Source organism: Saccopteryx leptura, chromosome 3 (assembly GCF_036850995.1).
Source record: "Saccopteryx leptura isolate mSacLep1 chromosome 3, mSacLep1_pri_phased_curated, whole genome shotgun sequence".
Taxonomy (NCBI): domain Eukaryota; kingdom Metazoa; phylum Chordata; class Mammalia; order Chiroptera; family Emballonuridae; genus Saccopteryx; species Saccopteryx leptura.
Window position 1 is genome coordinate 124,667,366 of NC_089505.1, and position 18,921 is coordinate 124,686,286.

General features: G+C 37.3%; 1 protein-coding gene across 1 annotated transcript in view; it reads right to left on the minus strand.

Moving 5' to 3' along the window:
* The window catches only part of FAF1 (Fas associated factor 1), a 495,805-nt gene that overhangs the window by 135,832 nt on the left and 341,052 nt on the right, over positions 1 to 18,921 (minus strand). The window contains exon 13 of the mRNA XM_066376249.1: positions 1,579 to 1,733. Within this exon, the coding sequence (XP_066232346.1) occupies positions 1,579 to 1,733 (155 nt within the window). The remainder of the gene's footprint in view (positions 1 to 1,578; positions 1,734 to 18,921) is intronic.

Below are 18,921 nucleotides of genomic sequence, written 5' to 3' on the forward strand. Positions count from 1 at the left end.
GGCTCTTTCTAATAAGCAGCTTCTGTCGCTTTGGTCACCACAGGTGTCTCTGTAACCTGCAAACTCTTATTACTAGTGTATCAAAGTTGTGCTACTTAACAGACTTCTTTAGTAAAACATAACAAAGCAATTACATGGCTGTTGATTGCCAGTCATAAAAAAACCCCTCAAACACTGTTTTTCAAAAGAAACTACACTGCAATTTTTTGTCATTGTAAAATAAAAGGAACTAAGGAATTAAATGGAGGATAGAACAAAATAACAGCAGGTAGCCCGCTGAACTTAGCCACTACAGATGGTTTAGAAATAGTGTTTCCTTCTCCATCAAGTTGTTGATAAAAGGAAAGGAGGAGATTCCTTACTGCCAGTGAATGGCAAAAGATTTAGCCAAGTCTCTAGTCTATGTATTTTGCCTCATGAAAGACCTTCGATGCTGCATTTTTATCTGTTTTTGGCACTGCTTTTCATCACCTTTAACTGAGTGTGAATAATAGCCTGATTTAATTTAAACAAATACAGGTGCTAAAGGATCTTTATTTACGTATAACAGAACATTTCCAAGGCAGAACGAAGCCATCCTATGAAATTTCCTAACCATTTGCTTAAAGAAATGAAGTATTAGATGAAGGAATTGCTTCAACATTCTTTTGCTTCACATTTAAGGGAAGAATCATCTTTCTTTTCAGATTTAGCTTACATAAAACACAGTCTGAATGATGAGCAAAATTTCAGTGATCCACAAAACAATAAAAAGACAAATCAGATTATTTAATTTCTAATTGTTCTATATTCATTTAAATTAGTTAACTACAATAGATGTGCCTTAAAATGAATTAATCTCCTTGTTTACTAACCAGCAGCCTATGATCGGGATTGTGTTAACACACCAAAGTAGCATCACGGGATGTTATGGCCACATATGTAATTAAACATGATGAAATATATTTCAGATGAGAAATGCAAATAGGCAAAATAGGAAGAATTATTCATCTTTTACAGATATCATGATTAACAAACTAAGTAAATTTACCTGACAGCTGGAAAAGGGATTTTTTTCCTATTGAGAATATAGATGTGTGCAAAAGAATGTGTGCAATAAAGCGATCACATCAATTAGCATATGCTAGAGTTAAGCTATTCCCAACTACACTAGACTGGTCCAGAATGTCCTGCCTTCTTCACTGGAATTATTAAAAAAATAAACTTACTACTAGAGTTATACATTAAGACTTCCCTTGCCTTTTCTAAACATTATTTTAAAACACCGATTTTCTCTAAATGTTCAACAACATATTACAACAGAAATGTACTGTATCTATTTTATTGCAAAAAAGATGAGAACAATGTTGATTTTGGATTTCTAGTTACTCTTGAATTTAAGAAATCTTTACAAGTTAAGGAATTACCAACTTTGACTAACTGCATACGTCAGCTACAATAGCTTATATCTAATTAAATAAAAGGGTAGAGAATTTAATGCTGAAGATAAAAATGTTTATGATGATAAGAAACCAAATACAATGATGACTTTAAAAAAAAAAAAGAAGCCCAACTATAACCTGTGAACAACATTATTACCTTGCTCTATTGGCGTCCTTTGTCAGATCCCAAGCCCAGGTTATAAAGTTTTGACTTAGATAAGAGACAATGGATTCAGCACAAAGCATTTGTGAGCAGAACACGTTGGTTAATACACTTTCATCGTGGTGGAGGTAGATAGCAAGAAGCTTTCTCTGAAAAGAGAAGAAAAAACCTGATGAATTAAAACTGACATTAATGTAAGATTCTTGAATTTTAAAAGAGCATAATCAGTCATTATAAGCAGCAAAGACAAAAATTAAATGCTATGCTCCAAAAGAGTACCCAACACTTGGAGTTCCTAAAGCATTCTTGAGTAAGAATAATTTTGCTTCCTTAAACGCTAAAGAGGCTGGGAAGATTATGTTCCATTTCACAGACTGCTGACACAGATTCCTGTTAACATGTGCAAGCCTCTCATACAGAAACTGCAAAAGAACTGCACTTATTTAAATAAAATAGATCTACCATTCTTCATATTTAATACATACTTTAAATTTAAAGGATAAATTAATTTTGAACTATTCAACTATTGAAAGAAAAATATACTGATTAAGATTGAATGACAAATTCTCTCAGTTTTCGTGTTTTTAATCTAAACAATGAGTAGTCTCTTCTACTTGAAAGAAAAGATTTGAAATGAAGTTTTGTTTTAGTTCTACAGGTAATTTCAAAGTCCTGAATATGTTTCTATATTAAAGTCCTTATTTAAGAGCATGTAACATCTTACTGTCATTTGAAAGGATAGAAAAATGTTCACATGAATTCTAGATTTCTAGTTTATATTTCAGAAAAATGTCCAATATAGTTTCTCATATGTACAGTTACTCTTTTCCTTCTGCCTGGTAAAATTTTTTTCAAGAAATGACATTTGGTTTCTTAAAAGTGTCTGGTCATATTTGGACATTCAGTAAAATAACTGAAACTAAAAACTAAAATCGAGCAATATCAATTGCAACATATCACCTTTAACAACACAGTTAAAGCGCCTAAATTGTTAATAACTAACTTCTTGGTGCTACCTTGCTGAAGAGCTGTGTTTAAGAAGAGTCAGTTACTAGAAAATAAAAGATTAAATTTTATGGTAAAGTCAATGTACAAACCAATCTAAAATTTTGGCAAAGGAAATTTTGGCAATCGGAAATTCTTTAAAGGAAGCTCAGGGTCTTTCCTTTTATATTAAATAAGGATGTGATGATGATAAAGAAAATTTTGTGTGACATATTAAACAAAAGAACATTTATAGCAAAATATAAGGCTCATGTTGATGAAAGGTTAATGAAGTCTGATGAATTTATCTGATGAAATTATCTTGATGATTACTCCACATAATAATAACAAAAAGATATTAAAATATTTTCTTCAAAGGTAAACTTTGTACTAGATGAAGGCAGCACAGGTACAGAGGCAGCTAGTTACACATCCATTATCTACTTTAGTCCCAGAATAAACCAGTAAAATATTATCCTTAACTTTATTAGCATATGAGGAAATTTAGGTGTAGAAAGCTGACTTGCACTAAAATCCATCTGGAATTGAAACCCAGATTGACTCCAAGCCTACCGCTTTCTTTGACTGCAGCAGGTAAATTGCCAACATTATAGGCAAGGCTTAAAGTGCTTATACAATAAGAAGATGCCAGATTGGCCACTGTTCATACATCAGTGCTTCTGGAGCCTCAGAGACAGCATGTAATGGGTATAGGACATGGCTCCTAAGTATAAGTAGCTCAGCTACTCGAACATTAGCTGCTTCCATGTTTCAAGTCATTCATTCATTCATTCAACAAGCATTTGTTGAAATACTCTGTGGCATTCCCAGCAGGAAGTTGTGGTGATAAATTGGGTGAATAAGAAAGACTCAGGGTTTTTAAACCATGCTGAAGTCTGCAGATAACAGTAGCTGGCTTCTAGGAAGTTTGTAATCAGATACATTGCTGGAGAGATAATTAGCTGATAAATTCCTACTCATCTTTTAAAGGCTAAAGGCAAATGTCTCTGTGAAACCTTCCCTGATTCCCTTAAGCAGAGTTAAGTTTTCTGGGCCTCTACCTCATTCCATCAGTATTATAATTGTTTTCCAGTATCCTCCCTTAGTCTCTCAAGTGTAAGGGTTGGGTCACTTTCAGTCTTCTTTGCATCCCTAAAATAGCACAGGCCTCAGCATGTTTGATAAAATAAAACTAAATGCTAATTTCAACCCCCCCCCAAAGGGCACCAAATGGCAGCAGCAATGCCAAATCACTTTTAGTAAATGAATCAAGAAATCTTCTGTTTTAGGGAAAGGAACGTGAGCCTGGCAGCACTAACAAATTCAGGGTGCCTCTTTAGGAGCTCTCTAGCTGAATAGACAGAGGGATGTCAACCTCTAATTCTGCTTGATCGTATCTCAGCAACTACATTTAATGAGACACTGGGAACAAGAGAGCAGTCCACTTTTAAATCAGCATATTTCTAACCAAACAAAGGCAATGGTTAAATCTTTAAAGTGGCTATTTCTCTCAAGAATACTGCAATGAAACATTTAGACTTTGAGAAAGAGATTAGTGACTTACATTGCTATCTCACTGAATTAATTTAAATGCTCTTCCAAACCAAACACACATGTGCCAAAGAGGCTACTAAGAAACCCAACATGCAGAGTTCCCTATAAGTGCAGCCAGCAGTGTTGACTGAAACTAAACTTGGAAATCCAGGGCACTAATGCACAATATCAAGTAATAAAACAGCATCTCTTTGGCAATATTTAATTTTAAAAAGAAGAAAGAGACAGGCGAAGATCAGGCACTGTCTGTTTTGGGGGATCAACCATTCTGCATTTCAAAGCATTGGTCCCTGCAATATCCAGGTTACTGTGCTAGAATCTCGACTATTATATCGCAGTAGTGAGAGGGAGGGCAAAGATGTGTTTACTCAGTGATTAGGCCCTCAGAATAAGCCTCTAGCTCCTAGAGAGACAGCTCACCACTTATTCATTTGGGCCAATTCACAAAGGCTAGGAAGATTAAACATCCATGCTGAGAAGACAAGCGAATGCAGATGATGAAAAAGAAATAAAAATTCTTTAAAAACTTTGAGATGACTTCATTATTTTTCCACAAGGAAACTTTAGGAAAGTGTTTAGTTAGAGAAAAACCCACATTGACCTCTCTCTAAACCCTTAATCTTTCCTTTGTGGTGGCATTGCTTTGTGGTAAGCTACTGGCTCGCCTCGCCCCTCTTTTCACTAGAAGCTGAGAGAAAAAAGGCTCTGGAGAAACAGTGTTCGTTCAAGGGACACAAACCCCTGACACTGTTAAAATATAAGATGCCAGCAAAACACACTAAAAAAAAACAAAACCACACACCAAAACTTGCAGTTTAATCTCTAAACTGTGAGAAAGGAGATGATAAAAAGAGTATCAGAAGAGGATCTTCAGACTGGTAAGCTTACTCCCATAGTCGCTTTCAAAAATGGAGATGGAATAATCTTAAAATAATATTTTCTCTCTAACATAACAAGCTTTCAACAAAAATTTTTCTTCTGTTATTATGATAGTAATAATGAACAAAAAAAATATAGACTCTTAATAATATGCAAATGCTACTAAATTTGGGCTACATAAATCTCATTAAGTTTTAGGTGTAGCTAAATGAAGCCCAGGCTCAGATTTCTGAATATTTTATTGAGCTCAATTAAACACAGTCCAAAACAGTGAGAACTGAGTTCAGCACATCAGAAAACTGCTTTTGTGAAGAAAGGGCATCTAGTACATAGAAAAAAACATAAGAAAATGTTTTGTTTTCCATTACTATAACCATTTTCCCTTTGGCCCATTAATAATTTAGTTCAATAACATTTGCGGAGTACCTATGCGTTAGGCATTGAGAATATAAAGATGAATTAACAAAGTTCCCTTTGCCCTCAAAAATCTGGGGGAAGGGTGGTGAATAGGAAAGCAAAGATTTCATCACAGCGTCATATAATAAATAAAGCTGAGGAATTAAAAAAATTGTATTTTATTTGTCCTTTTTAATTTGGTAGAGGGTGTAAGTCAGGTAGACAAAGGCAAGCAGCCTAGCTACACTTTCCTCAGACTCCCTCTTCATGATCTAGGTTTTGGACACATGGTTTAAAGGAAAGTCTACTAATTTTTATTTATTTTATTTTATTCTTTTTTTTTTTGTATTTTTCTGAAGCTGGAAACGGGGAGAGACAGTCAGACAGACTCCCACATGCGCCCGACCGGGATCCACCTGGCACACCCCACCTGGCACGCCCACCAGGGGCGATGCTCTGCCCCTCCCGGGCGTCGCTCTGCCGTGACCAGAGCCACTCTAGCGCCTGGGGCAGAGGCCAAGGAGCCATCCCCAGCGCCCGGGCCATCTTTGCTCCAATGGAGCCTCGGCTGCGGGAGGGGAAGAGAGAGACAGAGAGGAAGGGGGGGGTGGAGAAGCAAATGGGCGCCTCTCCCATGTGCCCCGGCCGGGAATCGAACCCGGGTCCCCCGCACGCCAGGCCGACACTCTACTGCTGAGCCAACCGGCCAGGGCCAAAAGTCTACTAATTTTAAGTAACAGAAAGCTCTGTGCTAAAACCCAGTTTTGCCACTTGGTTTTATTTGGGGCAAGATGGGGGTAGTAAATCTTGTGGATAAAGTAGGTAAATTACCTATTTAAAATGTCTTACCCATAGTAGGTGCTGAATAAAATGTAGCTGTTAGGATGAAGATTTCAGATTTATCCACACAACATAAAAGATCTGAACACTATTCCAAGAGAAATGATAGCCATAAAAATGTATTGAAGATTATGCAGCACTTTCATTTCTCCTACTGGCAACAGTGTTTGGGATGCTTAATTGTGTCCCTGCTTTTAAGGCCTCCCTAAATCTTCACAAATTGAGGAACTAAGGAAGGAACTAAGTTGATGCTTAAGAAATGCCAAACTGACAATGACAACCAATGTGACCTGGCCTTGAGCTACAATAGCTATTGTATTTGGACACTGAGCATCACAGAGCCATAGAACAATAGAGTTGGAAGAAATGAGCTGGCTCTTTCTCAAAACAAGCCAAGTACAGAACAGACACTCAGAAAATGTTTGCTGATGGGACTGGCAAGGAAGTTGTCTTGTTTCCTTTTGAGTACCAGAATATTCATAATCTGAGTGTTCAATGATTTTAAAGTTGATATGAGAAATAATTTCTAGAAATGATGGGTCACTTTTTTCAGTAAATTAAAATAAATTTAAAATAAAAGTATTTCCTTGGTGTAAGTTGGGATCTGACTTTACTATTCCCCTTCCCATTTCCCTTCCTTTTTTTTTTTTAAAGATTTTATTTATTCATTTTAGAGAGGGGGGGGAGAGAGAGAGAGAGAGAGAGAGAGAGAGAGAGAGAGAGAGAAGGGGAGGGGGATGAGCAGAAAGCATCAACTCCCATATATGCCTTGACTGGGCAAGCCCAGGGTTTCGAACCGGCAACCTCAGGGTTCCAGGTTGATGCTTTATCCACTGCGCCATCACAGGTTCAGGCTTTCCCTTCTTTTTTATCATCATTATCACCATAATAATCCTCATCATCACTATTATTTGCTGTTTTAAGTTTGGGAATGGTTTATAGATACAGACAACTGATACACTGATACAACAATAAACACCCATTTATCCTTTCTCTGGATTTATTAATTATTAACATTTTGCCATATTTGCTTTATTGTTCTTTGTATGCTTCTCCCTGAAATATTTAAAGTTGTTTACATCATGAACATCATGACGCTTCCACCCACTTTAAGTTCTGTCTCCTCAGAAACAATAACATACCCTTATATAACCATAATATCATTGTCACACCCAAGACATTTAATATTGTTACAATAATATCATCTAATCTAGAATCCATATTCAAATGTCCCCAAGTACCTCAACATGTCCTCTGTAACTATTTCATTTATTGCTTTAAATTTAGGCTCTAATTATGATCATTCTAGTACACTGCCCCCTTCCATAATCCTGTCCCTGTATATGGATAGTCATAGGCCTAGCTGAGCATGCAATGGTGACTCAAGGAAAACGAAGTAGGGCAACATAAAACCACAGTGTTTAGGTTTCAATTCCTGCCTTGCCACCTACCAGCTGTGTGACCTTGGGAATGATACTTCACTTTTCTGTGCCTTGGGTGCCATATAGTTCTGGAGGTCAGAAGTCTGACCCTTTGTTTGGCTGGGAGTGGTGATATGAGTGCTATGACAGAGGAGGTCCCAGGGAGTAGGCATGGACATTAGGTTGGCTGTCTCTTTATGAAGGTGATCTTGAACTAAATTTTAAAAGTAGATGATAGTACCTGACTTCTCTGTGACTTGAGCATGCAATTTTAAATTTAGGTTATTGTGGGAAAAAATAAAGAGTGAAAAAGAGAAAAAAGCAAAGATAAAAGTTTGGGAAAAGCCCAGTGATATCATCTGATGTGTTCAAAGATTTCATAGGTAGTAATTTTTGAAGAAGGAAGAACCAGAATGCAAACTGATTTGTAAAAAGAATCATGATATTTTGCTTTTTTTGGCTCCCAGAGCTGAATTCGGGGACCAATGACAGCAACCAACTGGAGAGTTTCCAAAAGGAAACAGCCAGCTACCCACAATGAGGAGATGGCAGGATGGTGTCTTTTCCCTCCCACTTCCTGAAGCAAAAATGTTGGGACAGCATTCTGAAATCTTGAGGACACAGATGTATTTAAGTCTCACAGGAAGAACTCTCAAATGGAAGTCACAGGTTAAGAAAAACAAGCAAAAAGCCTAAGAAAAATCACTCCACAAAATAAGCTGACAAAGGTTCCCTGGGTAAAGGTTTATCAGTCTTCATTGTTAAGACTCTGATGCGCAGGTCATGAAATGCCTTTGAGGAAGGACAATATGAGACTAAAGTTTTTATGAATAAGGAAATTTGAAGTTCAAATGATTGGCTACTATGGCAAACTGCAGAGCGGCAGCCAAGCTCTTTGGGGATGCTGAGAGAGTATACAGGCAAAAAAGTAGGCAGTTTCAGCCAGACCCGAGACCTCATCTCATTGGTTTTCCAGGTGAATACTTAGGAACAGTAACAGTGACTGAAAAAGCAGCCACAGAAAAGAGCAGGCAGGATTTTTTTGATCCTTTTCTCCTCTGAGAGGAATAACTACCCCTAGTTAACCAGGGGCCTGATGAACAGGCAGAACTGGAGTGTGAATGTGAGGTCACCACTCTGAAAGGCAAAGGTCAACAAACACACCCTTCTCCCACTTTTAAGCCACTGGGGAAGAGAAAAAGAACCCTAGCCTACCTATCTCATCTGTTTCCATATTTGAGGAGTGGGGAAACCACAGCAATAAAGAGTTAAAGATAAAGTAACAGTAATTTTTCATTAAAAAGGTATTGATAATATCGCATCCTTCCTGAAAAATTATAGGAATGCCAGTGATTTGTGGGTGCATATGTTCAGTAACTTTCTAATCCTGTCAAGTATTGTCTGACAGATTTCAAAGAAGAATGTTATAAATTATAAAAATGAGCTAAGATGAGTTTAAACATACAGAATTGTAGTAACTATTAGCCACTCATTCAATAGGAGTGGCAGAAATTGTTAGTAGTCCCTAAATATTTTTCATTTCTTCTTTAGAGAGGAAACTTATTTATTTTTAAGTTAGATTAATGGCTGACTGAAATAAAGAACAGTTTTCTCAGACTCCCTTTTAAACAAGGGTAGCTATGTAACCAAGTACTGACAATATAAGCAGAAGTGCTAATCCAAGCTGTACTAGTCATACTGAATCATGATATAACCTGAACTGCACCACACAGTGGAGTAATTTATTAGAAGGAACCTGAGATTCTGGCTCTAAGATGTGAACAGCCCTGGACAGACTACCTGTGGACATCCTGAAGAAAAGGGAGAAATTAGCTTCCATTTTGTTTTTCTTTTACAAGCAACTAAAACCAACCCTAACTCTTACAATAGGTTAACTATAAAAACTCCAGTTGGCTCAGCAGTAGAGCATCGGCCCAGTGTGTGGAAGTCCTGGGTTCGATTGCTGGACAGAGAACACAGGAGAAGCGACCATCTGTTTCTCCACCCCTCCCCCTTCCCTTCATGTGTGTGCGCTTTCTCTCTCTTGTCCCCTTCTGGAGCCAAGGCTCAAATGAGCAGGTTTGCCCTAGGCACTGAGGATGGCTCCATGGCCTCACTTCACGCACTAAAATGGCTTGGTTGCTGAGCAACAGAGCATTAGCCCCAGATAGGCAGAGAATCAGCCCCAGATGAGGGTTGCTGGGTGGACAGTGGTCTGGGCACATGTGGGAGGAGTCTGTCTCTTCCTCCCTGCCTCTTATTTGATTAAAAAAAATCCTTAGTCATACATAAAAATGATAGTCATTAACCCATAAGATCTGAAGATACACATTTATAGATTTGTTCTTGGCCCATCAGAATGACACAGCCTTCAACGGGCCCTGAATTATACTTTAAGGCAGTGGTAGACAAACTCATTAGTCAACAAAGCCAAATATCAACTGTACAATGACTGAAATTTCTTTAAGAGCCGAATTTTTAAAACTTAAACTATATAGGTAGGTACATTCCTTATCGAGGTAGCGCCTTCATGTGGTATTTTGTGGAAGAGCCACACTCAAGGGGCCAAAGAGCTGCATGTGGCTCATGAGACACGGTTTGCCGACCACTGCTTTAAGGGATTTTAGCTGCCGCTGGATTTAGGCAAACAATCTGACTTGTCATTTAGAAACCTCCATCTTGCCCTGGCCGGTTGGCTCAGTGGTAGAGCATCGGCCTGGCGTGCGGAAGTCCCGGTTCGATTCCCAGCCAGGGCACACAGGAGAAGCGCTCATCTGCTTCTCCACCCCTCCCCCTCTCCTTCCTCTCTGTCTCTCTCTTCCCCTCCCGCAGCCAAGGCTCCATTGGAGCAAAGATGGCCAGGGCGCTGGGGATGGCTCTTTGGCCTCTGCCTCAGGCACTAGAGTGGCTCTGGTCGCAACAGAGCAACACCCCGGATGGGCAGAGCATCGCCCCCCTGGTGGGCGTGCCGGGTGGATCCCGGTCGGGCGCATGTGGGAGTCTGTCTGACTGCCTCCCCATTTCCAGCTTCAGAAAAATACAAAAAAAAAAAAAAGAAAAAAAAAAGAAACCTCCATCTTGTATTATCTATTAGTGAGATGAGAGGAGGGGACCCTATCCTTAGAAGGCCAAATAGAAACCATGATTGGATGAAGCCAAAAGACATGGAGGTTGCTACTTGGTATGTATCTAGCTTAGTCTTCATGCATAGATCACAGAAAGCCTTCACTGCTACCAATGTAGTCTCATCCACTTAATTATCCATATCCAGAGAGGACAGCCTGCCTACTGGGATCTGTAATAGTGTAACACTGACATGTACATCTACCTCAGTGGTCCCCAATCCCTGGGCCGCGGATTGGTACCGGTCCGCAGAGAAAGAATAAATAACTTACATTATTTCCGTTTTATTTATATTTAAGTCTGAACAATGTTTTATTTTTAAAAAATGACCAGATTCCCTCTGTTACATCCTTCTAAGACTCACTCTTGACGCTTGTCTCGTAAGTTCGACAATTATATTTAAAAATACCACAGTTTTTACACCGGTCGCATAATTTTATTTTCTGCATTTATCCGTCCCACCCTAAAGGCCGGTCCGTGAAAATATTTTCTGACATTAAACCGGTCCGTGGCCCAAAAAAGGTTGGGGACCACTGATCTACCTGATATGCCATACATGCCATATTATACATACTTAAAAAGTCCAACAGGACAGATGAAGTCATAGTAAGTGATTGGTTTAAGTATTTAGCTATCTATACATACATAATTTTTAAAATACAAAAGGAAACATACTATATATATACATTATGTAACTCACTCTTTCCACATAACAATGTATCTTGAATATCATTCCTCATCAGTATATATAAAGTGGCTTCATTCTTTTTAATGGCCAAATGGTATTCCATTGAATGAATTAACATTTAACGTACTTTCAATTTTTTGCTATTATAAAAATGCTGTAGCCTGACTGGTGGCGGTGCAGTGGATAGAGTATCAACCTGGGATGCTAAGCAACCAGGTTAGAAACCCTGAGGTCGCTGGCTTGAGCACAGAGTTGTTGCTTGAGCGTAGGATCATAGACGTGACCCCGTGGTCATTGGCTTAAGCCCAAGGTTGCTAAGCTTGAATAAGGGATCACTGGCTTGGCTGGAGCACCTCCCCCCTGGTCAAGCGACAGATGAGAAGCAATTAATAAACTAAAGTGCCCCAAATATGAGTTGATATTTCTCATCTCTCTCCCTTCCTGTTTCTGTCTCGCTAAAAACAAACAAAAACTATAGTAAGCTATAGTAAATGTCCTTGTATTTATCTTATTTCTTATATACTTAAGTATTATATATATGCAGAAGAAAATCTGCTATTAAAAGTGAAAATACTATATCAGCGTAATTTTAATTCATATTTCTTACATTATGGAAAATATGAAACATCTTTTCATATTGATGAGTTATTTTACTTCTTCTGTGAAATACCTGCTCATATAGCTTACCTATACTGTGTTGTTGTCTTTTTCTTATTGATTTTTGGAGTTCTTCATAAATGTATATGCAAGAAAAATTAAGTGTCCAATACCTTTAATAAAAATGCTATGTGCTATTTATCATCAGAAATATTTTGATTTTCTTAATATAGTTACTTATAAGACTATAAATGATAAGTAAATAAAAAATAAACAGATTCTACTGAAATGCTTTATAGAGGAAAGAAAGGGCAGAACACATCAGTGTTAGGTGTATGACAAAAGTAGTAGTATTATCCTCTTCTGTTTTGTTAGGCATTCCAAGGAGAGTGTAAAACAAACAGGATACTAGAAGATATGTATATGTACGTATGTACATATAAAAAAGTACACAAAAGCTAACAGGCTGTATTATTTAGGAGTTAAAAAGTTTGCAAATTATAGCCTAACCAGGTAGTGGCATAGTGGATAGAACGTAGACCTGGCACGCTGAGGACCCAGGTTCAAAACCCCTAGGTCACTTGGTTGAGCACAGGCTCACCAGCTTGTGCACAGGGTTGCCGGTTTGAGCATGGGATCACAGACATGAGCCCCTGGTCACTGGCTTAGCTGGAGCCTCCTGATCAAGGTACATATGAGAAGCAATTAATGAACAACTAAGTGCCACAACTATGAGTTGATGCTTTTCATCTCTCTGTTCCTGTCTGTCTCTAAATAAAAAGTTTGTAAATTATATTATGCTACTACTGTACTGTTTTTTGATTCTTGTCTGACACTCCAAACTACACATATACACAGCTGCTCATTTCACTGCCACCAGTTTCTCCCTTTCAATTCATCCTGCCAAACTGCTACCACATTACTTATTCCTATATAGCAGCAATTTTCAACCTTTTTCATTTCATGACACATATAACCTAATTACTAAAATTTTGTGGCACATCAAAAATATTTTTGCCAATGTGACAAAAAAAAAGAGGTATAATTTTGATTCATTTACACCAGACAGCTACTGTTGTATGACTGTTGTCATTTTTTATTTTTGACAATCTAAGAGAAAAGAGGTCAGTGCCCCTGACTAAAGTCAGGTACGGCATGATTTAAAAATCATTGTGCCATGCTGGTTGCAAATTGGTGCTATATAGTCATGTGCTGCTCAACAATAGAAATATATTCTGAGAAACCCATCATTAGGTGATTTCATTGTGCAAACATGATAGAGTGCACTTACACAAACCTAGATGATAGAGCCTACTATATACCTGGGATACGCAGTATACCAGTCATGTATGCAGTTTGTCATTGTCTAAAATGTCATTATCTGGCATATGACTGTAGTTCAGCTCTGACAGTGTCACCTTCTTCTTGAAAACCTTTCCAAAGCTAACTGCTGCCTAACAACAACAAAAGTCTTTAGCTGGCATTCAGGAATTTCCATGATGAAACTTACTGTACTCCTCTATTTTAGCCGTATCTCCTACTGCTCCCTTCCATGTACCATGTACACCATGTGCATCTGACTAACTTGGTTATGGTTATGGTAAAGATTCATTATTCCAAAGTGAGTTGTCAAGATATTTTTATTCCCATTTGAGATAGCTAGTTTCAGAATCTAATTTCAAATGTAAATCAGCCTGCCCTAGCCAGATAGCTCAGTTGTTGGTTAGAGCATCGAACTGAAGCACAGAGGTTGCCAGTGTGATCCCCGATCAGGGCACATACAGGAACAGATTGATGTTCCTGTCTTTCTCTCTCTCCTTTACCCTCTTGCTAAATCAGTAAATAAAAATTAAAAGAAAAAAAGTGATGACACTTAAAAAAGACAAAGAAGGACCTGGTCAGTTGGCTCAGTGGTAAAGCGTCAGCCTGGCGTGCAGGAGTCCCGGGTTCGATTCCCGGCCAGGGCACACAGGAGAGGCGCCCATCTGCTTCTTCACCCCTCCCCCTCTCCTTCCTCTCTGTCTCTCTCTTCCCCTCCCGCAGCTGAGGCTCCACTGGAGCAGGGTTTGCCCAGGCGCTGAGGATGGCTCTGTGGCCTCTGCCCCAGGCGCTAGAATGGCTCTGGTTGCGGCACAGCAACGCCCCAGGATGGGCAGAGCATCGCCCCCGGTGGGCATGCCGGGTGGATCCCGGTCGGGCGCATGCGGGAGTCTGTCTGACTGCTTCCCCGTTTCCAGCTTCGGAAAAATACAAAAAAAAAAAAAAAAAGACAAAGAAATATATATCTGCCTAATTTATTCAACTTCCACTTACTATAAGCAAATAGTTTTAAATATGCTTCACATATATTAATTTTTAAATATAGAAATTGAGGCTCAGAGAGATTGAGTAATCTGGTTAATAGTACACAGCTAGTAAATGCTGAAACTACATTCAAATATTAGAATTCTAATAAGTATTCTTTCTACCATACCTTTTATTTTTAAGTGAAAATGTTTAAGATTAGATATGGAACAGGTTTCTTGAATTTACAAGTGAAATACTTGAGAGATCCAATTTAGCTCTTCATTCTTTTAAAATAGGTAATAGAAATAACAATACTTTCTAAGGCCAGGGAGAGCCTGTTGGGAGAAATGATACAAATATGGATAAAACTGATTCATAGAAATCAGTCTTGCTTTTGATATTTTAATAAATTTTACCTATATATGCTTTTCAAATAGATAGTTCTCAAAAAGATTGTGAATAGCAATAAAATAAGAACATTTTACACAGCAGCATATCTTAAAACTAAATTAGTAAAAATTTAAATAATTTAAAAAATAATTTTAATATGGACACTAAGATTTTTACAATTTTAATTAGGTAAATCTGATACCTCAGTTGAAAAATTAGAGGCAAATTCTAAATATGGTTCTAACAATGTACTGTTTAATGTTTAAATCTAATTATAGAGTAGTGGATTTGATATGGTCACATTTATGTAAAACATCAACTTTTCTTATATACCTACCTACAGAATTTTTAATAAATCACATTTCAAAGTAAAAATATTTAATAGTGGTTATTTTCAGACTTGGGATTATGTGGTTAACTCATTTTCTACTTTAAATGCATCTATATTATTTTACAACATTTTATTTACATAATGAAAATATGCTTTAGGCCCTGGCCAGTTAGTTCAATGGTAGAGCACTGACCCCGTATGTGGATGTCCTAGGTTTGATTTCTGGTCAGGACACACAGGAGAAGTGACCATCTGTTTCTCTACCCCTCCCCTCCCCTCTTCTCTCTCTCTCTCTCTCTCTCTCTCTGTCTTACCCTCCTGCAGCCATGGCTTGATTGATTCGAGTGCATTGGCATGCACGCTGAGGCTGGGTCTGTGGCGCCTCTGCCTTAGGTGCCAAAAATAGCTTGATTGCGAGCATGGCCCCAGATGGGGGTTGTGAGGGGATCCTGGTCAGGATGCATGTGGGAGTCTGTCTCTCTCTCTCCCCCCCTCCTCTCACTTAGAAAAGAAGGGGGGAAAAGAAAGAAAGAGGGGGGAAAAAAAAGACAACATGCTTTAAAAAATTATATTAGCATCTAGGTCTTATCTCACAGATGTGTAGGATGCTGTCCTAGCTGTCATATAAAATTACTCTAAAAATACTGTCTGCCTCTACGGAATTTAAATTGAAAAGAAAACAAAAGATGAACAGACTGGGCATATTTTCCAAAGCACAAATAAGTCTGTTTGCCTCATTTTTCTGGATGACAAAGTACTGGAAACTCACCAACTACAGCTGTGGCTTCAATTAGTGTAGAACTGATTTTTCTTAAAAAAAAACACTGATCAGTGATGGAATTTAGATTTAACACGAGGAAGTAGAAATAGCACTACTTTAAAATGGGCTGATAAAAAAAATGTAATAAAACTTGATGAGTAACAGCACTGTTAAAGTTAAAAACTCATTTAGTGCTGTAAATCGTCATCGGAGTTCTAAAAATTTCTTTCTGGAGCTATTTTTTGAAAGCTAGTTCATGAATTATATAAGAAAATCAATTTGTTATTTTATAAAAATTTCTTGATTTTGTTCAAAACTGCTTAATAGCACCATAGCCACAGTGTTAGGTACACCCCATTTAATCCTAATCACACTGTAAAAGTAGATATCATCATCATTACATCATCATCCCCCTTTACCCCCAGATTAGAAACAGGGTCATTAGTTGTTTGGGGACACAGAGTTACCAATGGGAAATAAAAAATTGAGCACTGGTTTCCTTAATTTATGTATAATGTTTGGGAATAGTACTATTCTGAAGTCAAGATCTAAGGAGATGTAACAGGACTGCTGATATCAAAGCCTAGTCTCTCAAGGCGGTGCTGGAAAAGGAACAATCCTTCACATGGGAGGTAAACCCTGGCACTGGGAATTTTATTGCAATTGACTTTTAGTTACTACAAATGTCTAATCATTCTCTAGGGTACTTTTTGTTGTAAAGAGAATTCAGGAGTAGCAGAAATGAGAGGTGGAGAGGCTTTAAGGAGAAAAAGAACCCTCTTTTAAGAAATTCCCAGGGATTCATGATGTGGTCAGTGGTAACTCTTCTGCAACCTTAATTATGGAAGCTAATCACTGTTCACTTACCTAAAGATAAAACATAAGCTTCACTCAACAAATATCATTCAGCGATTATCTCTGAAATGCTAGGTAATGCTGGGAATCACAACCCCCTTCAAGTCATGCCCCCTGCTGATCTATCCAGACTCATGCCTTGCAATCCAAATCCAACTCTTTGTCTTGCATATTTTGGTCTCTGTATTAATTTTTTGGTTTGTATCTCCTTCATCTTTATCTTCTTTTCTTTTCTTTAGACCTTTTCTCCCCTCTGTTAATAACTCTGTTATTTGCCTAAATATTAGTCATAAAATTCCGGTCAGAGGTACTTCAAGAGATCTCCCCAAAATTCTAAGGCAGATAAAGTACCTCTCCTCTTTGCTTCTATAGCATGTTATACTATACTATAAAGAGCTGTTTATATTGTCTTATCTTCCTCACTAGACTGTGAGCTCTTAAGGGCAGGAAACCTCTATACACTATTTGGGATGTGATCAATATTTATAGCTTTCAACTAAATGAACATCCCTAATAGTTACGAAAAAAAGAGGTCATAAAACTTACCACTTGATTGTTAAAAGTCAAAGTTTGTCACAATATATTAATTAAACACAAGAAATTAAAATATGTTTTACTAAAGTTGGAGCTCTGCTTTGGACCATATTGTAAATTCCTCATGAAAAAGGCAGACGACAGAACTATGAGTACTCTCACTATGAAGGGCTCTCAAATAAAATCAGTTTGAAGCAGTTTTCATTAAGATGGATTGAAAGTGGCATTGTGAGAAACACTTTATCAAATGTAGTGTTTTACTTAGTGATTAACTATATACGAGTTGATGAAGCTCCCTAAATCCTTTGTAATCCCACCACTCCAATAAACATTTAATGAGTATACAAGTTCAAAAAGCCTAGCACAGGATTTAAACCTTCAATCTTGTTTTTATTTACTCTAGAAACTCAATTTCTCACTTGAAGTGAAGAATGCTGGTGCTTGAAGCTCATCTGTTGCCCTGATAAAATTAATGTGCCTCCCACAATTTAAAGTAAACATGTGATATTTAAGATGAAAGAAATTTAGTAAGAATGCCACAGTATCAGTCACATTTAACTTACAATATTTGATCAGTAAACGGTTTCTTAAAAATGACTCATTCAGAAATTTAAAAAAATAATGTTGAAAAAAAATTATTTTTAACTCTCAAATGTAAAATCTGAAAAGGAGATATAAACTTTGATAACTGAATTCTGCAATACAGCAGTTAGCATTGAAAATGAGTATGGTGGTATAGTATAAACCAACACTTATCTGTGTTAGGACACTCGAGCTCTTATTTGGCCTGTACTACTTACCATTTAGGTGTCTTTGAGCAAGTCATTTAGCTATTCTGAGCTTCCTTATCCTTACAATGTCAATGTTGATATTATATGTGTATAATTTGGTTGATGACCATAAGAAATGTATCTGCTTAGATTTAATATTGAATAATTTATTCACCATGTGGATAAGTTTTACTTAAATTTATAATAATAAGAGTAAACAATGCATAAACAGTTGATCTTTAACTTGGAAAACAGAAATGAGAAAATAAAAAAGCCCTGGACAATGGGAGGAAGGGACAGTTTAATAGTCAAAAGGGGTCAGCAGATTTTGCTAGGAATCTAATATGAGGCAAAACATTTAATTATATGAACCAATGATTTTCATCTGCTAAAACACCAAGGTACTGATCAAAAACAATAAATTGGTTCATCAGAAATACTCAGATGTTAGCAAGTAAGAATTTATGTTCCTCTGGGAATCATTAGTCTGAATAAATCCAAATGTCAACTTACTGCGTAAAACGCTTAGTAAAAGTTCTTTTGTTATTTATATATTTAGTATCTTCATTTAAAATGTAATGCTTAAGATATTCCTAGTACATCTTACAGTAGCTTTTAAAATGTGATTTAAAAGATGTCTATGCCTATTTTGTGAGCTTCAGTTTATGTTTCAAAAGCTCCTAATATTTTCTGGTTACTTCAACTGCTTAGCAATCTTGCTGGGAGGCAGAGACAGATATATCTCAAATACATTCTGATCTAAGAATGAAATGAAAAATAAATAATTAAAAGCTATAATTAGGTATTCTTTCAAATATAATTATATCCAATAATAAGTAATTGCTTAAATATGAAAAACATGGCAATACAATGAGACTCTATAACCATTAAAAATCCTGTTATAATAAAGTATTCAAAGTTACTTACAA